Consider the following 17,281-nt stretch of genomic DNA (forward strand, 5'->3'; position numbering starts at 1 on the left):
TGTCTGTGGGAAATGTAAAATATAAATATGCGAACTAATGCAAAAAGTATTTTTGGCACCTGACATGAAAGTGTCAAAAAAGTTCGACAATAAACCAATTCAATAAAAGCCTCGATAACAACACGTGGATACATCCTACAAAAAAATTCGATAAAAAAATGAAACGGCACAAATATCTCTAAGACCATTAGAGATAGGTATAGGGAACCTATACAGTTTGAAAGTTTTAAATTTCCTAACTCCAAAAGTAAAAATATACTGGGTGTCCCATTTAAAATAATCAAGTTATTGCTGTTTTAAGTTGAGAGAAGTATTCAGCAGTTTTTTGAATACTAAGTGACAACAAATATAGGTAAAGGATCTAAAATACACTCCAAAGCTGCTTCCATAAAATTATTTTTTTATTGCAAATATTAAATTTCTACGCTAAACCTGCATTTTCACTAAAATTGAATATTTCACAAACTGTAAGTCAAGGGTCGGCAACTGGCGGACCACGGTCCAGGTCCGGACCGTGGAAGGTAAAATACTGGACCGCCAAAAATTTTTTGAAAGTATAAATTACTCAAATTATTTAAAAAATGTTTTTTTTACGTTTAAGTGCCAATCTTATAATTTTTTCTAGTATTTTACAATTGTGTGAGTGTTTTGAGTTCTTAATTAGTAAGCAGATTAAATTTGAGTCCAAATTAAAATAAAAAAATAAGAAATATGAATTTTTTTCTGGACCTCGTTAAAAATTTTCAAAAGTATCCGGACCGCATCTAAAATTACTTGCCGACCCCTGCTGTAAGTCCTAGGTATGCAGAACCTTTAATAAAATTCACCTATTTTTTTATGGTACTTTCAAAAATGCAGTCAAATGGTCCTTAGCGACCGAGGCGTTACTGGTGGCCCACCCTATATTTGCTTTTCCTCCAAGAAAAATAAAATGATACCAATTTCTGAAGTGCTATTGAAAATAAACTGCCATTTAAACTTTCTTCAAAGCAGATAAGGAATAATTGCCAAAAATAACGTAAAATCAAGTATAAAACCTGCAGTATCTTGTATGCGTCATTTTCCACCTTCTGGAAACTACTGTTCCAAAACCCTCCAAAACTGATTTCATTTTTCTGTGTTATGTGACGCATTCAACCCTCAAAAACTGAATAAACCGCGTAAAGTTCAGAATTCAATTATAGTTTATTATTAGATACTAGTGAACTACTACAAATAACAGTAAAAAATATACCTCATTTTCTTACAGTCTAAAAAAAAGTAAAGTAAAACAGGCACATTCAATAAATATGATTACACATAAAAATATGACAATAAATAAAATGAAAAGTGTACAATTACTATAAATTAAGTCATTGTAATTTTAAAATGCTACATATTTGAACTATCACAAAGTGGTCGGGGAAGTTACAACGTTAATAAGCTAATTAATTAGTCCGTTAAGTGTATATTTTCTGCGGAAACGGTTCAATTTGTGCAAAGTTCAAGGAACAGTAACAAAGGGAATTTGCACATATGCACCGTTTTATATAAATGGTTATATTCGTATTTGAAATTTATTCGGTAGATGTAGTTGTCTTTCCCGTTTTAACGTTTTCAAACATATCATTCCACATGTACAGTTTCTGCTTCCAGTATTCCGGACCTTTACCGGATTCTCGATCAGTGGCCAGTGAAGCATATTCATTTTCTTGAGCTCGATCGCCCACTTTCTCTGAAGCGTAAAACAAACATTTCAGTTAATTAACAAAAACGATAACTAATAAACTTTAAATTATAAGTTCTACATGAAAAAAGCAACGTAAAAGGACTCACCAACGATGGTTGATTTTGCAGTTTTTCTAGAATCTTCGATTTCTTTCAGTCCATTCCTGATATAATCTTGAAAGAATTTGCTGGACTTCTTCAAGAAGGGCTCTATGTCTGCCTCCGGATGCTGCTGCATAAATTCGTACAATAAATTCAGTCCTTCCTTAGTTTCATCCTTGCTACCAATTTTTTGGAAAATGTCAGTCAACATGTTGTGATTTGCTCTAGAGAGCGATCTTCGTTGTAGCTCGGGTTTAGGGTGGGGTAATTGGTGGACTTCTGCTATTTTTAAACTCTGACAAAAATCAATACACATTATAAATAATTAAAGGACATAAATACTGGTGATGTAATCTCACTCGATAACTTTGTTGACTTAAAATGTATCTATAATAGCAATTACATTACGATAATAACTTCAAACGCACATTACAATGGACGTTTTTTAAAAATTGAATAAAAAATTTGCATATTATGAATTATTATAAATTTAAAATATTTTTTAGTAATGAAAAGAAAAAATAATTTCTAAAGATCACCTACAACATTAAGTTTACAACATACCTTGAGAATTCTTAGAATGTATGACTCAACCTCTGACTCGCTGGTGTTAGGAATCTTTCCCAAATGTAACATTATTGTTCCTGCTTTTATCTTAACGCTCGAATGTAGAATAGTCTTTACAGTCCTCAATGGAGTATCAACCTCCTTAGATTTCCACCACGACGAGGGAAACTTCTTAAGGAAGTAATGAACTTCCAACAAGACCGAATCGTAATCAATATCGTCGCCCCAATTTGGCATCAACTTAATAACCCTCCATAGGCATTTCATGACCAAATCGACGTGTCGTGGAGAACTGTCGTTAGTTATGCATTCGTTTATGAGTTTAACCAAAGCACTGAAAAATGTCGTAGAATAATTGGGAGAACTCGAATGAAAAATCGAGTTCTACCCGATTATTAAAAGTATGTTTCAAAAACAGCAAATTTAAATAATTTTACACAAATAAAATGTAAATATACCCATCGCGATTATAACATTCTTCATTCAACGTTCATTCTTCCGTCTGGCACTCGTCATTACTCACCAAATTGTGTTGGTATGATCAGATTTCTCAATAATCTTCACGCAAAGTAAATTGATCACTCTCACATAAGCATCCCCATTAGGAACACCAACGAGTTTTTCCTCGACCAGCAAAGAAATCATTTCATTCATCAAATTTTTAATAACGGCCACCGAAACGTGGTTGCCAAGCGTTTTGTTGTGGTAAAACTATAAAAATTAAAATTATAAGTGTGTGAAAAAATAACTTTCCACAAATATTATTTAATAGTGACTTTCTAAATCGGCATTTTAATTTCGCACGTTCCTAATAAACATCTATCTCGCGGAACGGCTAATACTCACAGTATCCATTAGGGTTAGTAGATTCCTATAGACCTTAGATACGGTACCATCCAGGGTTGGATCTTGGGTTTGTAAGTATTTGAGTTGAGTAATAAGAGAATTCATAAAGTCATCCTCGTATTCGGCAAGAGAATTTCCTCTAGGCTGTGGAATAATTTCTTGTAGCTGAGCCATAGCCTTAATAAGAATTGTTTATTTATTCATACAGGTAAGAATTAGCAGAATTGTGGGAACTTTATTATACAAGATGGTACGATTCTTTTTTTATTAAGCTTTAGGAACTAGTCTAGTCATTATAGACATGAAACAGCCTGTTTCGGGAAAAAATATTAGAAGTTTCTCTGCGGAATATTTTTGGAAACATGTTATAAACAAAATATCTAAAAATCAACTCGAGACTCCTTGGGAAACTATTTGATGGTCAATGGTTTATTTATGGTCAAAGTTATGGGAAAGTGGTTTTTTGACTCACGTAAAAAAACTATTATTCATAGCGAAAAAAGGTTTATATAAAAAAGATAGGTGTTAAATAAACCTGTAAAATGAGACAAGTCCGATTAAATTACGATAATTTGTTTATGCGCGAGCTTAAAAATGGTCGAAAATGGCCGTATTTTTCAATTGCTTATAATTAATGCAATTTTCATCGCAGACACTTGTAATTCAGGATTTTTGAAGAATTTTCGACCATTTTTGACCTCTCGCACATAAAAAAATTATCAGAATTTAATTGGACTTGTCTCATTTTACAGGTGTATTTAATACCTACCTTTTTTTTATAAACCTTTTTTCGCTATGAATAACAGTTTTTTTTATGCTTTTCCATAACTTTGACCATTGTTTAAATAAAGTTTCCCAACTAGTCTCGAGTTGATTTTTTGATTTTGTTTATAACACGTTTCCAAACAATATTCTGCAGAGAAAGAGTGACCGCAAATCGCCTGTTTTTTCACAATTCGCGAAGAATTTTAAAAAATACATAAAAATATGTTTTTCGTTGCAAATTACTTGTAAAAAACTGAAATGTGCATAGCTTTTAGTATTTTGAAAATTTAAAAAATCACCCCTACTTAGGGGTTGAAAAAAATGCCAAAAATGAAGAATTTGAATATTACCAATTGATATAAAAGCTATTAGCATGTGAATTATCTTAATATATTTTTTTTGGAATTTTTACAATTATTTCCGATATTCTCTATTTTTGGGGATGATTCCACTCCCTGAGCGCGCTTAAGGGTGGATTTTCTAATTCAACATGCTTATTTCAGTCATGAGAATAAATCTTTCTTTGTATCAAGAATCATTTGATGGAAAAATTCCCATGCTAATAGTTTTATATATTTATTGGTTCAATTCTTCATTTTGGGCGTCTTTTCAACCTCTAAATAGGGGTGATTTTTGAAAATTTTCAAAAAACTAAAAGCTATACTCATCTTAATTTTTTACGAGTAATTTGAGACCAAAAATATTTTTATCTATTTTCTTTAGTTCTCTGCGAATTGTGAGAAAACGGGCGATTTTTGCGGTCACTCTTTCCAATAGTATTTTTTTCCTCGAAAAAAAGCTATAATGACTGGACTAAACAGGTAGATTTGTAATATGTACTTAATTTGGAAAATTTTTATTAATCAAATATATAGACCGAAAAAATGCTACTGACTTTCTCTATACTTTCCCGAAGATTTTTGACATGTAAATCCGAATCTGACAGAATTACTCCATCACATCAGCTATTAGAAATATCCAAACACAGACATGCAAAAAACTCATTTTTTCACAATTTTTCAAGTTGAGGTCTGCCTAGCACCGAGATGCTCATTCAGCAATTTGACAACGTTCCCCGTAGATTAAAATCATTCTAGCAAAAATGTATAAATACTACTTAAAAAATCAATAAGTTAATAGGCTCACAAATTAAATTAACACAAAAAATTCAAACCAAAGTGATTATTACAATATTAAAAAGGGACGAGCATGTATGAATATTACAGAACCGGCTTCAGACATTTCATTAACTTCAAAAATTGTAAATATATGTATTCTTACAAAACATTCATTAGAGAGGTTTTTTGTGAAACATTATTTTGGTATCAGCTATAACCCCTTAAAATTACAACCCCATTTTCGAAATTAATTTATATGCATCCCGTGCCCTTATTTTTGAAAATCTACCAGTTCCTAAAGTTTGATAAAAAATTATCGAATCACTCAGTATAAGCAAAGTGCATCACTCACCACCAGAGCCGTAGTAACATGTTGGGAGGCCATCTGTTTGATGAGCCTTTCAAGAGTGGGATCCAGGGCTCTTGGAACGGGCATTTTGTGTACGTTCATGCTTAATCTAGACATAGCCTCACTAAACACTATCGGTTTGGGGGCAGTAACTGCGGTAGTCCTGCAAACAAATATTTAGTACTGCAATCCACCAACAAATGACTATTTTGTGATTTACATACTTCGCTTTTGCATCGGATATCGATGGAATTTTGACATCGTCCTTCAAGAAATCTAAATCGAATTCCAGCAATTTCGGTTTATTGTATTGCGATTTAATATTGTCCAACTCCTGCATAAACACTGGATCCAATTTGAAAGGTCCTTCCACTTCCTTCGGAGGCTCCTGTATTATCTGAGGAGGTAACCTATGTACAATTTAGAAACGCTTACTAAGATACTTCCTAAAATTTTGTACACGCTTACGTTACTGGAGGCAGACTCTCCTCTTCCTCCAAGTCATCTTCTTGAGGCTGCTCCTGTTGATCGCTGTTGCTGTGATTACTGTAACTGCTCCTGTTAGGAGACGAATTTTCCTTCTGCGGTGAAATAGGTGCCGTCATGGTTATTGTGGAATTAAATTCAGGCTTAGGCTTCGAGACAGTTTTTCGGCTTGATCTCTTGATTCTCTCCTCCAACAGAGACATATCTTTATCGGATATCTAAACAATTAAAAAACTCGTTAAGTATCGGCAACGAAAACGTGATGAATAAAACGTACATTCCCGACCATCTTGTACACTTTCTCCCCTACAATGTTGTAAGCCTGAACCACACAGTTCAAGGCTGCGCTTCTAACGGAATTGTCACGATCTGATATTTGCTTCGCCACTTCTTTTAAGCAAGCTCCGGGAGAAGGCATGCATACAGATATACCTGTACAAGGATAACATTAAGGACAATTTTTCGCGTTAATTTAAAAAAATTGTTTACCATAATCTTCAATAATGGAACCCATAACTTCGAGGCACTCTGCTCTTTGCCTGGCATTTTTTGATTTTACGCCTTCCATAACGTAAGTGAATAATTTGCTGACCGGATAGACTCTGCTTATTTGGTTTAATAGGGCTTTAACTCCATTTCGAACTGAATCCTTGGGGTCTCCAATCTACAACCAGTGGAGATGTAATTCGTAAAGAACTATATAAATTTTATTTTAGATAAACCTCAGACAATTTAAATTCATTAGTATTGAAGAAAATCTCATTTATTTAAAAGGGCTCTATAGCAATTAGGCAACTAGCGATACATTTTTATATATATTTTATTACACAGTTTGTCTAAATATGAATTAATGCACAAACAACAGACTTTCCTCCATTCTAATGCAGATTTTCTATAAAATGAAGTTAGTTTGAAGCTCAAATTACATTTTGTTGTAAAGAAATTTGTAATTTGCTGCTTTTGAACATCGTAAATTACAAATATCTTTACACCAAAAAGTAGTTTGAGCTTCAAACTAACTCCATTTTATAGAAAATCTGCTTTAGAATGGGGGAAAGTCTGTTATTTATGCATTAATTCATATTTAGACAAACTGTGTAATAAATTCTATAAAAAAAGACAATTTAGTACAAAACTAGTAAAATGCTCATGAATCTTTCATTTATTTATATTTAATTCCCAATTCCAGTACAAAATATCTTAAATTAAATTGAAAATTTCAAATTTGCACCAGAGATTTCAAATATCAACTCTAAATTTCATGCTCAAATAAAAAAGTTGTTTGTTCACATTCATACCTACTAGAAGTACAATTAAGCCGAATATGAACAAATTTCAGAACGTCACTTTTTTTTCGCTGTCCGCTTCATGTGAAATACCCCAAAAAAGATTAAAAATGAACTGAAATTATAAAATGGAACTCATCAGTTAAAGGTCAAATTAAACATCTTAATTTCAAACTTGAAATTCCAAGTAAAGCTTACAATTTTGAATTTGATCTCGGATTTTCGACACTGAACTTGAAATTTGCTAAACAAAACAAATATATTCTACGCTTTCATAATGTCACCCGTGAAGAAATAAAGTCATAAATTTAGACAATATTTCAGGTTTGAACTTGAAACTCTTTTGTAATTTACGAATCTTTTAAGTTTTTCTGAACAATTCTGCTCTTACCTTCAATACTAAGTACGGTATAAATGAAGACGCCTCATTTTCCAGCATGTGATATTCAGTTTCTATGAGCATATTAAACACAGAATGCAGATACTCAAGTCCCTTCAACAGCACTGAAGGATTGGTATCAAAGAAACGCAAAGTCAACCACTTCAATATGAGATCTAAATTCGACATCAAAGCGTGTCCGTTTTCTGATAAGTCGTCGTTTAGAGATTCTATTGCTTTTATGTGATATCTAAAAAAAAAAACATGTCATCAACGTGAACCGGCGACATTTGACGAAAATGATACATACCTAAAGTCTATGTGGAACATGTTGCCCATTAAAGTTTTATTTACATTTGCGGAAGACATTTGATCCTTTAAGAGATCCACAAATTCTTCTCTTGGCTGAGTAAAGTTCCACTTGAGCACTTTCAATTTCGATTCGTCGATAGTTCTTTGGTGTTTCAAGTTATTTACAACTAGTAACGGAGATGTGTCTATATCTTCTTCCTTCTTTCTGCTGGCAGGTGGAGCTGATTTAGAAGCAAGATTTCCCTGAAAAAATAAATCAGTTATGGTTTGTTTCGATTTTTGTCTCTATCATAAAAGGATGGGAGATAAGAGTTCCAGTACCTTTGGTTTAACGGCATTTTTCGAGTTTGCAGCGGGTTTAGTACCCCGTACGCCTTTATCCTCTTTTTCCGGTGGTGATTTGTTCTTAGGCAACGGTTTCGCTGGTAGATTAGGACGAACTTTCTCTAGAGCAGCCATTATGACAGTTTTGGAACCGGGCTTGAGTTTTTCAGTCTGCTTAACCATACTGTCGTACCCCAAGTGGATCATAATACCTAAGATCGCTTCCTGAGCATTTTTTCGCACATCTGCGTTCCTGTCTTCTAAGTTGCTATACAAGTGAGGCATACAGACGACGAGCTCGTCTTTGGGAATACTTTTTGGAGGTACTGCAAATTACAAAAACGCTTTTTATGTTATTTCAATAATTCAGTATTATATCACATTCATCTTTCACGAAATTAAATCGGTACAGAATGTTACTTACTTTTTGGTACGTTTTCAGCCAACCAATTCCAAAGCTCGATTCTAAGAGTTGGCGATCCCGATTTCAGTGCGTCGCCTATCATCTCATTTTCAAAGAATTCTTTGTAACCGCACTGTTCAGCAAATGAATTAATGGTATTTAATGCACAAGCACGCGTACTGCTTTTACTATCTCCGAGACCTGAAAACAATCGCAGAAATAACACCTTCAAACACTAAACAACCCGTTTCATGAAGACCACTTTAAATTAAAACAACTGGCTTAAAAGCAATCTCACATGTCTTAAATTACCTTGCAACATTCCCGGGAAAAATACTTTTATGTACTGTTTACACGGTGGCCCCATCGCCTTAGTGATCAATTCACAGAGGTTGAGTGCAGATTGAGCTATTTTAACGTTACTATCCGTCAGTCGTACGGCTAAGGCCTGCGGTAAGTCACCCAAGTTGGGCTTTATAAATTTAGCATCTTGCACTATCGTGCTGATTTTCGTCAGAACCTCATTCCGCACTTTCCAGTTCTTATCAGCGAGATCATTCAAAATGGCTTCGGTTATTTGATTGCTTATATCAACCCTTGGGACTAGATCTTGCACATTTACAGTTTCTTGTTCCTGTGCATCGTCATCCTCTACAGCATCGAGGCTGTTTGAACTCGCCGATTTTATAACGCCTACAAGTAAAGAAGATATAATGTATTTCAACGAAATTTAAAATTATACTAATACCCCTTGTTGGAGGTGGAGGTTTTTCGCCTTCATATTTGTCGCATTCAGCGTTAATTTGATCGCGTAAAGCGGGTTTCTCATTTTCGAAAAATACGTTTAATGTGGCACCCATGTAAAGGTACATCGTTCCCAATAATGTGATAGCTGCCTGTCGTACACCTGGATTGGTAGATGCTAATGCCTTTTTTGAATTATCAATTAATGATTTAACATTTAAATTACTGAAAAAAAAAGGTTACTGAGAATAAAGTTCTTAAATGTCTTAAATGGGTCTAAAATGAAGGAGCAACTAATTTTTAGATACAGGGAGTTAAAAGTTTATAAAAGTTGTACTTTTAAATATTTATAAAACAAATGATACTGAAAATTTTTTTATTCATCTCAAATCAATGATTTCTGCACCAATTTTTTAGGTAAGATCAATAATTCCAATGATTCCTATGTTCTCCACCAGAGATCTCATCAGTAATTGAAGGAATGCAATTGAACTGTGTATTATTTAACATAATAAACTATAAAACGTGAAAACGTTAATATTAAAAATGATAAATTGTAATAACCGTACATTCTAAAACAATCATCCCTATTCATTTGTTGTTTTAGCATCAACATTAATGAATAAATAACAATTGTTTTCACAATATTTAAGGTAAAATATTTATTTATCACGTATAGACAAAAATGTTTGTTTCGTCTTGTTCGAGTTCTAGTCATATAGTGCATGTGCAAGTCAAAAGTGGGTTAGAAGGTTAGTGTCCTGGACAGGTTAGCCTAGGTCGGAAACACGTACCGAGTTGTTTATTATGCCAGAATTTGTCTCTGTCCAATTGTTTTTATGGAATATTTAAATACCACATACTTTTCACACTCTCTTTATAATTTATCTAGAGAGTGTTGGTTTTTTATATCATTATTTCTATAATGAAATTGAAATGGTTATGAAATGAAATTTAAATTATTTGAACTCTTGGTGTTTTGTAACTTCAATATTAAATTTTATTTAAAGTGAAACAGAGCTAATTTCTTTGCAGCCATAATAGTCACATTTGGTTAGATGAAAACCTGCACACTACTCATCGGTTTAGCTTTCAGAGCAGATTCGGTGTCAATGTATGGGCAGGAGTATATGGCGATCGTTTAATTGGGCCCGAAGGCTTATAGCAAATTAAAAAATTAACATTACGATGTTAATAAAAACTGATTTTTGGCAAGGCACGCTCAGACCTCCTCGAGGTTCTTGCTGGGCAACAATAACAATTTAATATGTTGATAGCATAATTATAAAAAATAATTTATAGAATTTTAAATTATTATTGGCTGACGTGAGCAAACCATTTATTTATTGTCTTTATATGAGCGAAAATATATAAATATGGCAACGTTGCATCTAGGAAGCCTTGTTCATATCATAGCCACGCGTAATACTGTGAATGACGGCTGACGTCAGCCGGTCAGTAACAGCCTGAAAAGGGGGTTAAATAATGATTTGAAAATATTTTTTTTCAGCTTAAATATGCATTTAAATATTTTTTTAATCACGCCATCGTATTATACTCATTTTTCTAACTGAATCACCCTGTATACCTGAAATACCAATTAATAACATATTATCTAAAAATTTTGATAACTAGAAACCCATTTAATATTTTATGTGGTATTAGGCAAAATAATTTCTTTAAACCAATATTTACTAATATCTGGAAAATATTCTAAAATTCCCAGTACACTAACTTTTAAAATATTGCCTGGCTGTAATAAATCACCCTGTATAAGAAAACCTTCAATTTAGCAGGAAAACTTCTTCATTATAGACACATTACACCTGTAGGAAAACTTCATTAGTAATTGTACTTACGAAAAACCAAATTCTTTCATGGCTCCGGACAGCCAAAGCAAGGCTTCTTGTTGCACCTTAGGGCTCTTTTGGGTGAAAGCAAAATCTAAAACCATCCCAGATATCTGACCAAAAGTTGTAGCCTCGGCTATCGCCGTTAACGTTTCTGCCACAGTGCCGCCATTTTTCGAATCGGAAAACTTTTCCGATATCTCAGTAACACAACAGTTCGCCGTTGTAATAGAAAACGTACAGTTTTCCGCTAGGTATTTGACTATGTCTAACTTGGCCTTGAGCACTTGAAAATTTGTATCTTTCAATCCCGGTTTCTTCCCAATGAACTTTACTAGAGCTTGTGTCGGCACAGATTTTGAGTCTAACGTTTGAATTTCTGTTATGATCTGCTCGGTTGCCGCCAGTCTGATAATTACGAATCGTAACTTTAATTTTTAATTTACGCTAATTAAAAAATAAACATCTACCTGCTTTTCCAGTTCGCACTTGCTATCTCTCCCACGATACTTGCGTTCAGCATTCCGGAAATAATCTCATCAACGTCCTCCTCGGAAAGTTCCCTTTCTATATTTTGTATAGCGGCCTTTGCACCACCTTTCCCCCCCTTGGATCTTACCACTGTCGCAGATCCTGAGGAAATTTCAGGTTTCCTTTTAATTGCCGCATTCGCATTTTCTACATGTTTTAGGAAAAAAGCAAACGAAAGGATTAATAAATAAAATAAAATAAAAACAAATTTTCACCCCGATATAAATAAAAAAGTAACAAGCTCAAAATTAAAGAATGTAACATCGATTTTTGTTGTTTATTACCTGCCGCTTTTTTCGCACCTGCCCTTGTGTTGACAGTCTTGACCTGTGCGACTTTAGCAGGGGCAGTTGTAGGTCTCTCCTTCTTTGCTCCGGGTATTTTTACAGTGATTACGGCTTTTTCGCAATTCTCTTTAATCTTCGACATTTTTAAGTTATCTTTTTCTAACTCTACCAAAAACGGTCCAATAGCCTTCTCTCCAACTAATTTCATCAATGTTCCTATGGCTTCGGCTGAAGACTCTCTTACAGCAGGGTCTAAAAAATAAAAGTAAGTATATTAATTACTCGTTTTATTAAATTACTAATTTCAACAAACACAGCTGATTGTACCTGACTCATTGATTGTCTTTGTAAGCACTGCAGTTATAGCTTTCAATAATTTTTTGTTCATTGTAGCCGGTGATGTTTTAGTAAAAGCTCGTGCCAAAAAGAGGGACGTTTCGATTTTGACGGAAGGGTTTTTGTTATTCAGGGCTTCCAGTACGTCTTCCAGGATAGTTTCAAAAGTGGTCTAAAAATCGAGTTAGTACGATAACGAATTAATAAGAAGAAAGTGTAGAAATGAAAGTCACACATCAAAAAACATAAATAGAGACAGTTTTTAAATCAAAAATATATAGATAGACAAAGCTTTTATTTTCAGTTTTATTTGAGCTGAAAAGTAAAAAAAAAAAAACGAGTTGGGGTAAAACAAATTTAAATACAGTGTTTGGATGGAAATAAACCAATTTAAATCAAGTTACCTTAGTACAGTTTTGTTTTAAAAAGTTACGGGCATAAAAATATATTATTTAAGATAAATATAAGCCATTTACCAAAAACAACCGAAATAACCAGTCAGTGACCGTAAGTGATCGCCGAATTAATTTTTGAAAATAGAAAATGACCCAAATTTAATGGTCATCCTCTTCAGTAAGTTACCCATTTTAAAGTGAACCATCATATAGCCATCACAATTTTTTATAAAAACTTAGAGATCACCAGAATATTTTTTTGTTAAAATAGATTTTCAGAAAACACAAGTCTAAAACGTTACTTTACTTACTATAAAAATATATATACTTATTGCATGTAGCTAAAACATCTAAAAAAAAATATGTTAGCTGCATAAGATTCCTATTAAATGATGTAAATGAAAAAAATTTTAGTTATAAAAACCGAAAATTTTTTTTATAAATCGATTGTTTCTCGGTACAACCGTTGTCGTCGTGATATTCGTGTTGAGCAACATCAAAAACCCCGAGGTAATGAATTTCGGCTAAGTTATAACGAATTTCCACAAAACTCCAGGAGACGACCTGGAAACCGGCCACCCTGGGCACTAGGTACCTCGGAGACCATTGCCGACGTGATATTCGTGTTGAGCAACTTCAAAAATCCCGAGGTAATGAGTTTCGGCTAAGTTTATAACGAATTTCCATAAAACTCCAAGAGACGACGTGAAACCCGGCCACCCTAGGCACTAGGTACCTCGGAGACCGTTGCTGTCGTAATATTCGTGTTCAGCGACCCCAAAAACCCCCCAGTAGCAAAATTGAACTCATTTCTGTCAATAAATATTCCAAGTTATAAATTTTTCATATTTTAACTCTTCGAGATGAAATTTTAAGAATGCATTTCTCTTATGCACCCATGCAATTTTCATTTCCCATTGATCACATACTTTCTGGACGCTCTAACGAATCGAATGCAAAAAACCGCATCACGATCCATCTTTCTGCACAGATTTCGGAGGTTTAGTGTTTCATTTCCTCAACTATACTTTTACAAAAAAAGACAAAAAATGGCCAAAATTGAAAAACAAATGAATATATCCAGATGCAGTTTTCACCATTTAACTTTTCTCAAAAATAGAACCTGTGACATCTAAACTATGTACTTTTTTCTACCGTTTCGAGAAATGGGGGAAATTTAAAAGATATCTGTAGGCTCTTATTGCCGTAGTAATAAATTGACTTTTCGCTACGTTAACATTCAGTTTACAGACAGGTTACAATTGAATTTTAAAAAATTCTACGAAACTTGAAGAAATTCCCTGATATTTCCCCGACATTACCAGATCTATAAAATTCCCTGATAATTCCCGAATATAAACCCTGATTTTTCTCTGGGAACGATGTATTTGAGTAACAAGCAACATGCACACTTCTTTTACTGCAAATAAAGTAACATTTCATAGAACACCTGGGTTCTCTCAAAATTTCTATTGACAAAAAAAAAAAATGTGGTAAAGAAACAAAACGATTATTTTGTTTTAAGAGCAAAATAAGGCCGTCTTTATCGTTAGCAACCCCCAAAAAAAAACCATACTAAAATTCATTGACATATCTATTGAAACTGTAACTTGATCTAATTCCAAAGAAGCTACCCTTGTATGGCCCGGTCGTGTTCAGACATTCTCCATTTATGAAAGAAAGCTAATTGTAAAAGAAAAAAAAACAAAATTACTTCATTTTCCCATACTTGGGTAACCACTTTTTTATGCGAATTATTTGTCATTAAACAAACTGTTGATCGCTGACTTTTTAGACTCTGTAGGCAGATTATATAGGCATGACAAGGACAACTTGTCGGTCACAAACGCTTTCTAATGAATTTCATTAAAGCATTGATATTAGCATTACGTTTATTATAAAAATTAATTACTGTGAGATAAACTGCATCGATGGCATCTCTTAGGGCAGTAACAACATTCTGCTTTTTCTCTTTAAACTTTTCTAATAAAGCTGGTACGCAAAAACCTGCATAAGTTTGGAACCTCTTCTTTAAACCGGTGGCAAGGCTGGCTATACACCGCCCGGCTAGAGCTACACATACAACATTGGAGTCTTTTTGAACGATCTGAAAAATGTGTTAAAAATATTACAAACACAAAACAAATTTTGAAGTTTTTAACCTTTTTCAAAGCTCTGACTACGTCTCCGTAATCACCGTTTTCGAGTTTTGGTGTTTTCAACAAATTTTCTAATATTTCTAGAACCTCCTTTCGTTCCTGCCACTTTTTAGCTTCAAGCTTTTCACAAAAATCTTTTGGTAATTTTGATAAAATATCAACAGGTGCGGCAAGTTCATAAGGGTCGATTTCTTGAGGCACCTCATCCTCTTCCACATCTTCCTCTCCTATGCAACGTAATATATTTATAACAATTACCTACATAAACCTTTGTTCAAGTCAGTGAATCAAAAAATTAAATCTAAGTGATCATAATTACATATTTAGACATATATGATGTCATATATTGAATTATCATACAAACGTATGATATAATTTATTATCTTCCTTTCATCTAAAATTTTTTAGTTTCATTGGAATAAACATGATTTTTTAATTACCATTGTCCTGAACAGTTTCCGCAGCAATTTTGGCCTGCTTTTCTTGCTGAGATCTAATGTATCTTGTAGGTGATGCTTTTTGTCCCTCTATTTTTGAGAATTCTGTTTCAAGTTCTGTAATTTGCACTGGCTGGAGATTGGCTGCTTGTAATTGTGGTCTAAAAAATACCAATTATTCTATCCAGGAGGTACTGTATTAAATATTAACTTTTAGTATATAGTGATAGTAACAGTATATCTCAAATTCACATCAAGAGAAAACGATTTATACTATTACCATTTTTAATGGTAAATCTCCCTCAAATTCATTTTTAGTAAGATATTAAAAGACAAATAGAACAAAATGTATAGCGTTAAAATTGAAATTCATTAACACTAGAATAGACGACTACTTTTCTAAATCTCAATATTTTTTTATTGATATAGTATAGTATATTACTATTTAGAAATCAAATCTTCTAAATATATTTATATATTATATACAAATCATAAAAAGACTAAACATTTATATTTTTTATTTCATTTACTGTGGTTAGTCATCAATATTACAACTGAATATCAAATTGAAATACAAATTTCCTAAATTAATAATAAACTAAAGATTATCCTCTGTCGTGTGTGAATATCATTCTTTAATTAATTCCAAAATCAAATAAAAATGAGTATATTTCACTTCTAATTAAAAGTATGGAAAATGTAAAATGATATTATTTAACTGTTGATAAAACCATACCTTAAAGCGGCACCAATCCATCTATACATTTCTACAACCATATGCCTGGCTTCATCTCTAACTCCTTTATCTCTGTCTGCAAATAGGGTACTAATTTTTTTCAATAATGGTTTTACACTGATTACTTTAGAACCAAATTCTCTCAGGGCAACTGTACATGCATTGATACAAGCTGTGACAATTTTTGGATTCTTCTGTTCCATTCCTCTGATCAATTCTTCTTGCACAGCTTCATATTTCTCTATTTCAATATACATCAGTGTAACTTGTAATGCCAGTTCTCTCGTCCTAGCTTTTGGAGCCGCGATGCATTTTGCTACAACTCCCGACATAACCTCTGATACAGTTTTACCAGCTAAAGCATAGTTCTCGACATATGCCAATGTAGCTTCCAAACCTTTTTCTTGGCCCATTGCATTGCTGTCTGTTACAAATTTTTTTACCAATCCAAGATATTTACTAAATTCTGGAGATTTTTCATCATCGATTTGTCTAAAAAGCTTTGTGACTTCTTCATATCCATTAACTCTTGCCTTCCATAATTTATGCACACATTTCTCCTCTATAGGGAGTTTTTTATATTCCTCGTCTTCCATTATAGAAAAAACCTGTATATGGAAATCAAATTAATAACATAGACATGTCAAATATAACAGAACCAGTAGATGATTCACTGTTCACTTTTCCCCAATACCCAATAGGGATGTTAAAATATGTAGCACAATTTTAACTCACAGAGTACTTTTTAAATAGAAATTCCTTTTGATTTCACTGCAGTCACAAAATCGTTAAAAGTAAAAAAGAATACTGGAAAAACTTATAAAAAAAGAAGACAGTTGTTACCTATCAAAATGTCGGATTTGAAATTACATCCCCCACCACCTAATTAAAATAACGATAAATAAAATTTAAAAATTACTGACTAAAAATAATTATTTAAGTTCAAGCTAATAAATTGCTGCTCTAAATACTTTCCAATAGTTTATAAATTAGTGTGTAAATACCTCAGACAACTTCTATTATTAGTAACCTAATTTAAAATTGATTTTATTGTGAACAAATCAAATGCACGAGTCGTTGAAAATACTTTCTGCATTGGTCGAATTCTCAACCGGACTGAAAGCTGACAGTTGACAAATCAAGGTAAAGTTGTCGAAACTGA

General features: G+C 33.1%; 1 protein-coding gene across 4 annotated transcripts; it reads right to left on the minus strand.

Moving 5' to 3' along the window:
• Positions 1-1,181: 1,181 nt before the first annotated feature.
• Positions 1,182-17,205, minus strand: LOC108911242 (protein mini spindles). Of its 4 annotated transcripts, none has more exons than XM_018716124.2 (25): positions 17,124-17,205; positions 16,120-16,727; positions 15,387-15,544; positions 14,950-15,173; positions 14,700-14,894; positions 12,384-12,564; positions 12,054-12,308; positions 11,709-11,916; positions 11,248-11,646; positions 9,393-9,613; positions 8,957-9,337; positions 8,666-8,845; positions 8,239-8,567; positions 7,916-8,160; positions 7,618-7,855; positions 6,430-6,604; positions 6,218-6,372; positions 5,923-6,158; positions 5,679-5,864; positions 5,458-5,617; positions 3,223-3,399; positions 2,900-3,087; positions 2,374-2,710; positions 1,816-2,104; positions 1,182-1,714 (listed from the first exon to the last, which is right to left on the minus strand). In XM_018716124.2, the coding sequence occupies exons 2-25, from the start codon at positions 16,713-16,715 to the stop codon at positions 1,557-1,559; spliced, it is 5,871 nt and encodes a 1,956-aa protein (XP_018571640.1). In that variant the 5' UTR covers positions 16,716-16,727; positions 17,124-17,205; the 3' UTR covers positions 1,182-1,556. The 4 variants fall into 4 exon arrangements, with proteins under 4 accessions (XP_018571640.1, XP_018571642.1, XP_018571641.1 ...); XM_018716126.2 differs by lacking the exon at positions 17,124-17,205 and adding an exon at positions 16,963-17,020; XM_018716125.2 differs by lacking the exon at positions 17,124-17,205 and adding an exon at positions 16,855-16,955.
• Positions 17,206-17,281: the final 76 nt, after the last annotated feature.

The sequence above is a fragment of the Anoplophora glabripennis genome, unplaced genomic scaffold, assembly GCF_000390285.2.
Source record: "Anoplophora glabripennis isolate ALB-LARVAE unplaced genomic scaffold, Agla_2.0 scaffold270, whole genome shotgun sequence".
Classification (NCBI taxonomy): Eukaryota; Metazoa; Arthropoda; class Insecta; order Coleoptera; family Cerambycidae; genus Anoplophora; species Anoplophora glabripennis.

Excerpts from the sequence above, each read along its gene's own strand:
- LOC108911242 (XM_018716124.2), bottom strand. The coding sequence starts at position 16,715 with ATGGAAGACGAGGAATATAAAAAACTCCCTATAGAGGAGAAATGTGTG. Across the intron at positions 8,161-8,238 it reads AAAATGCCGTTAAACCAAAG|GGAAATCTTGCTTCTAAATC; the intron begins GTACTGGAACTC and ends TTATTTTTTCAG. Across the intron at positions 6,373-6,429 it reads TTCCATTATTGAAGATTATG|GTATATCTGTATGCATGCCT; the intron begins GTAAACAATTTT and ends ATCCTTGTACAG.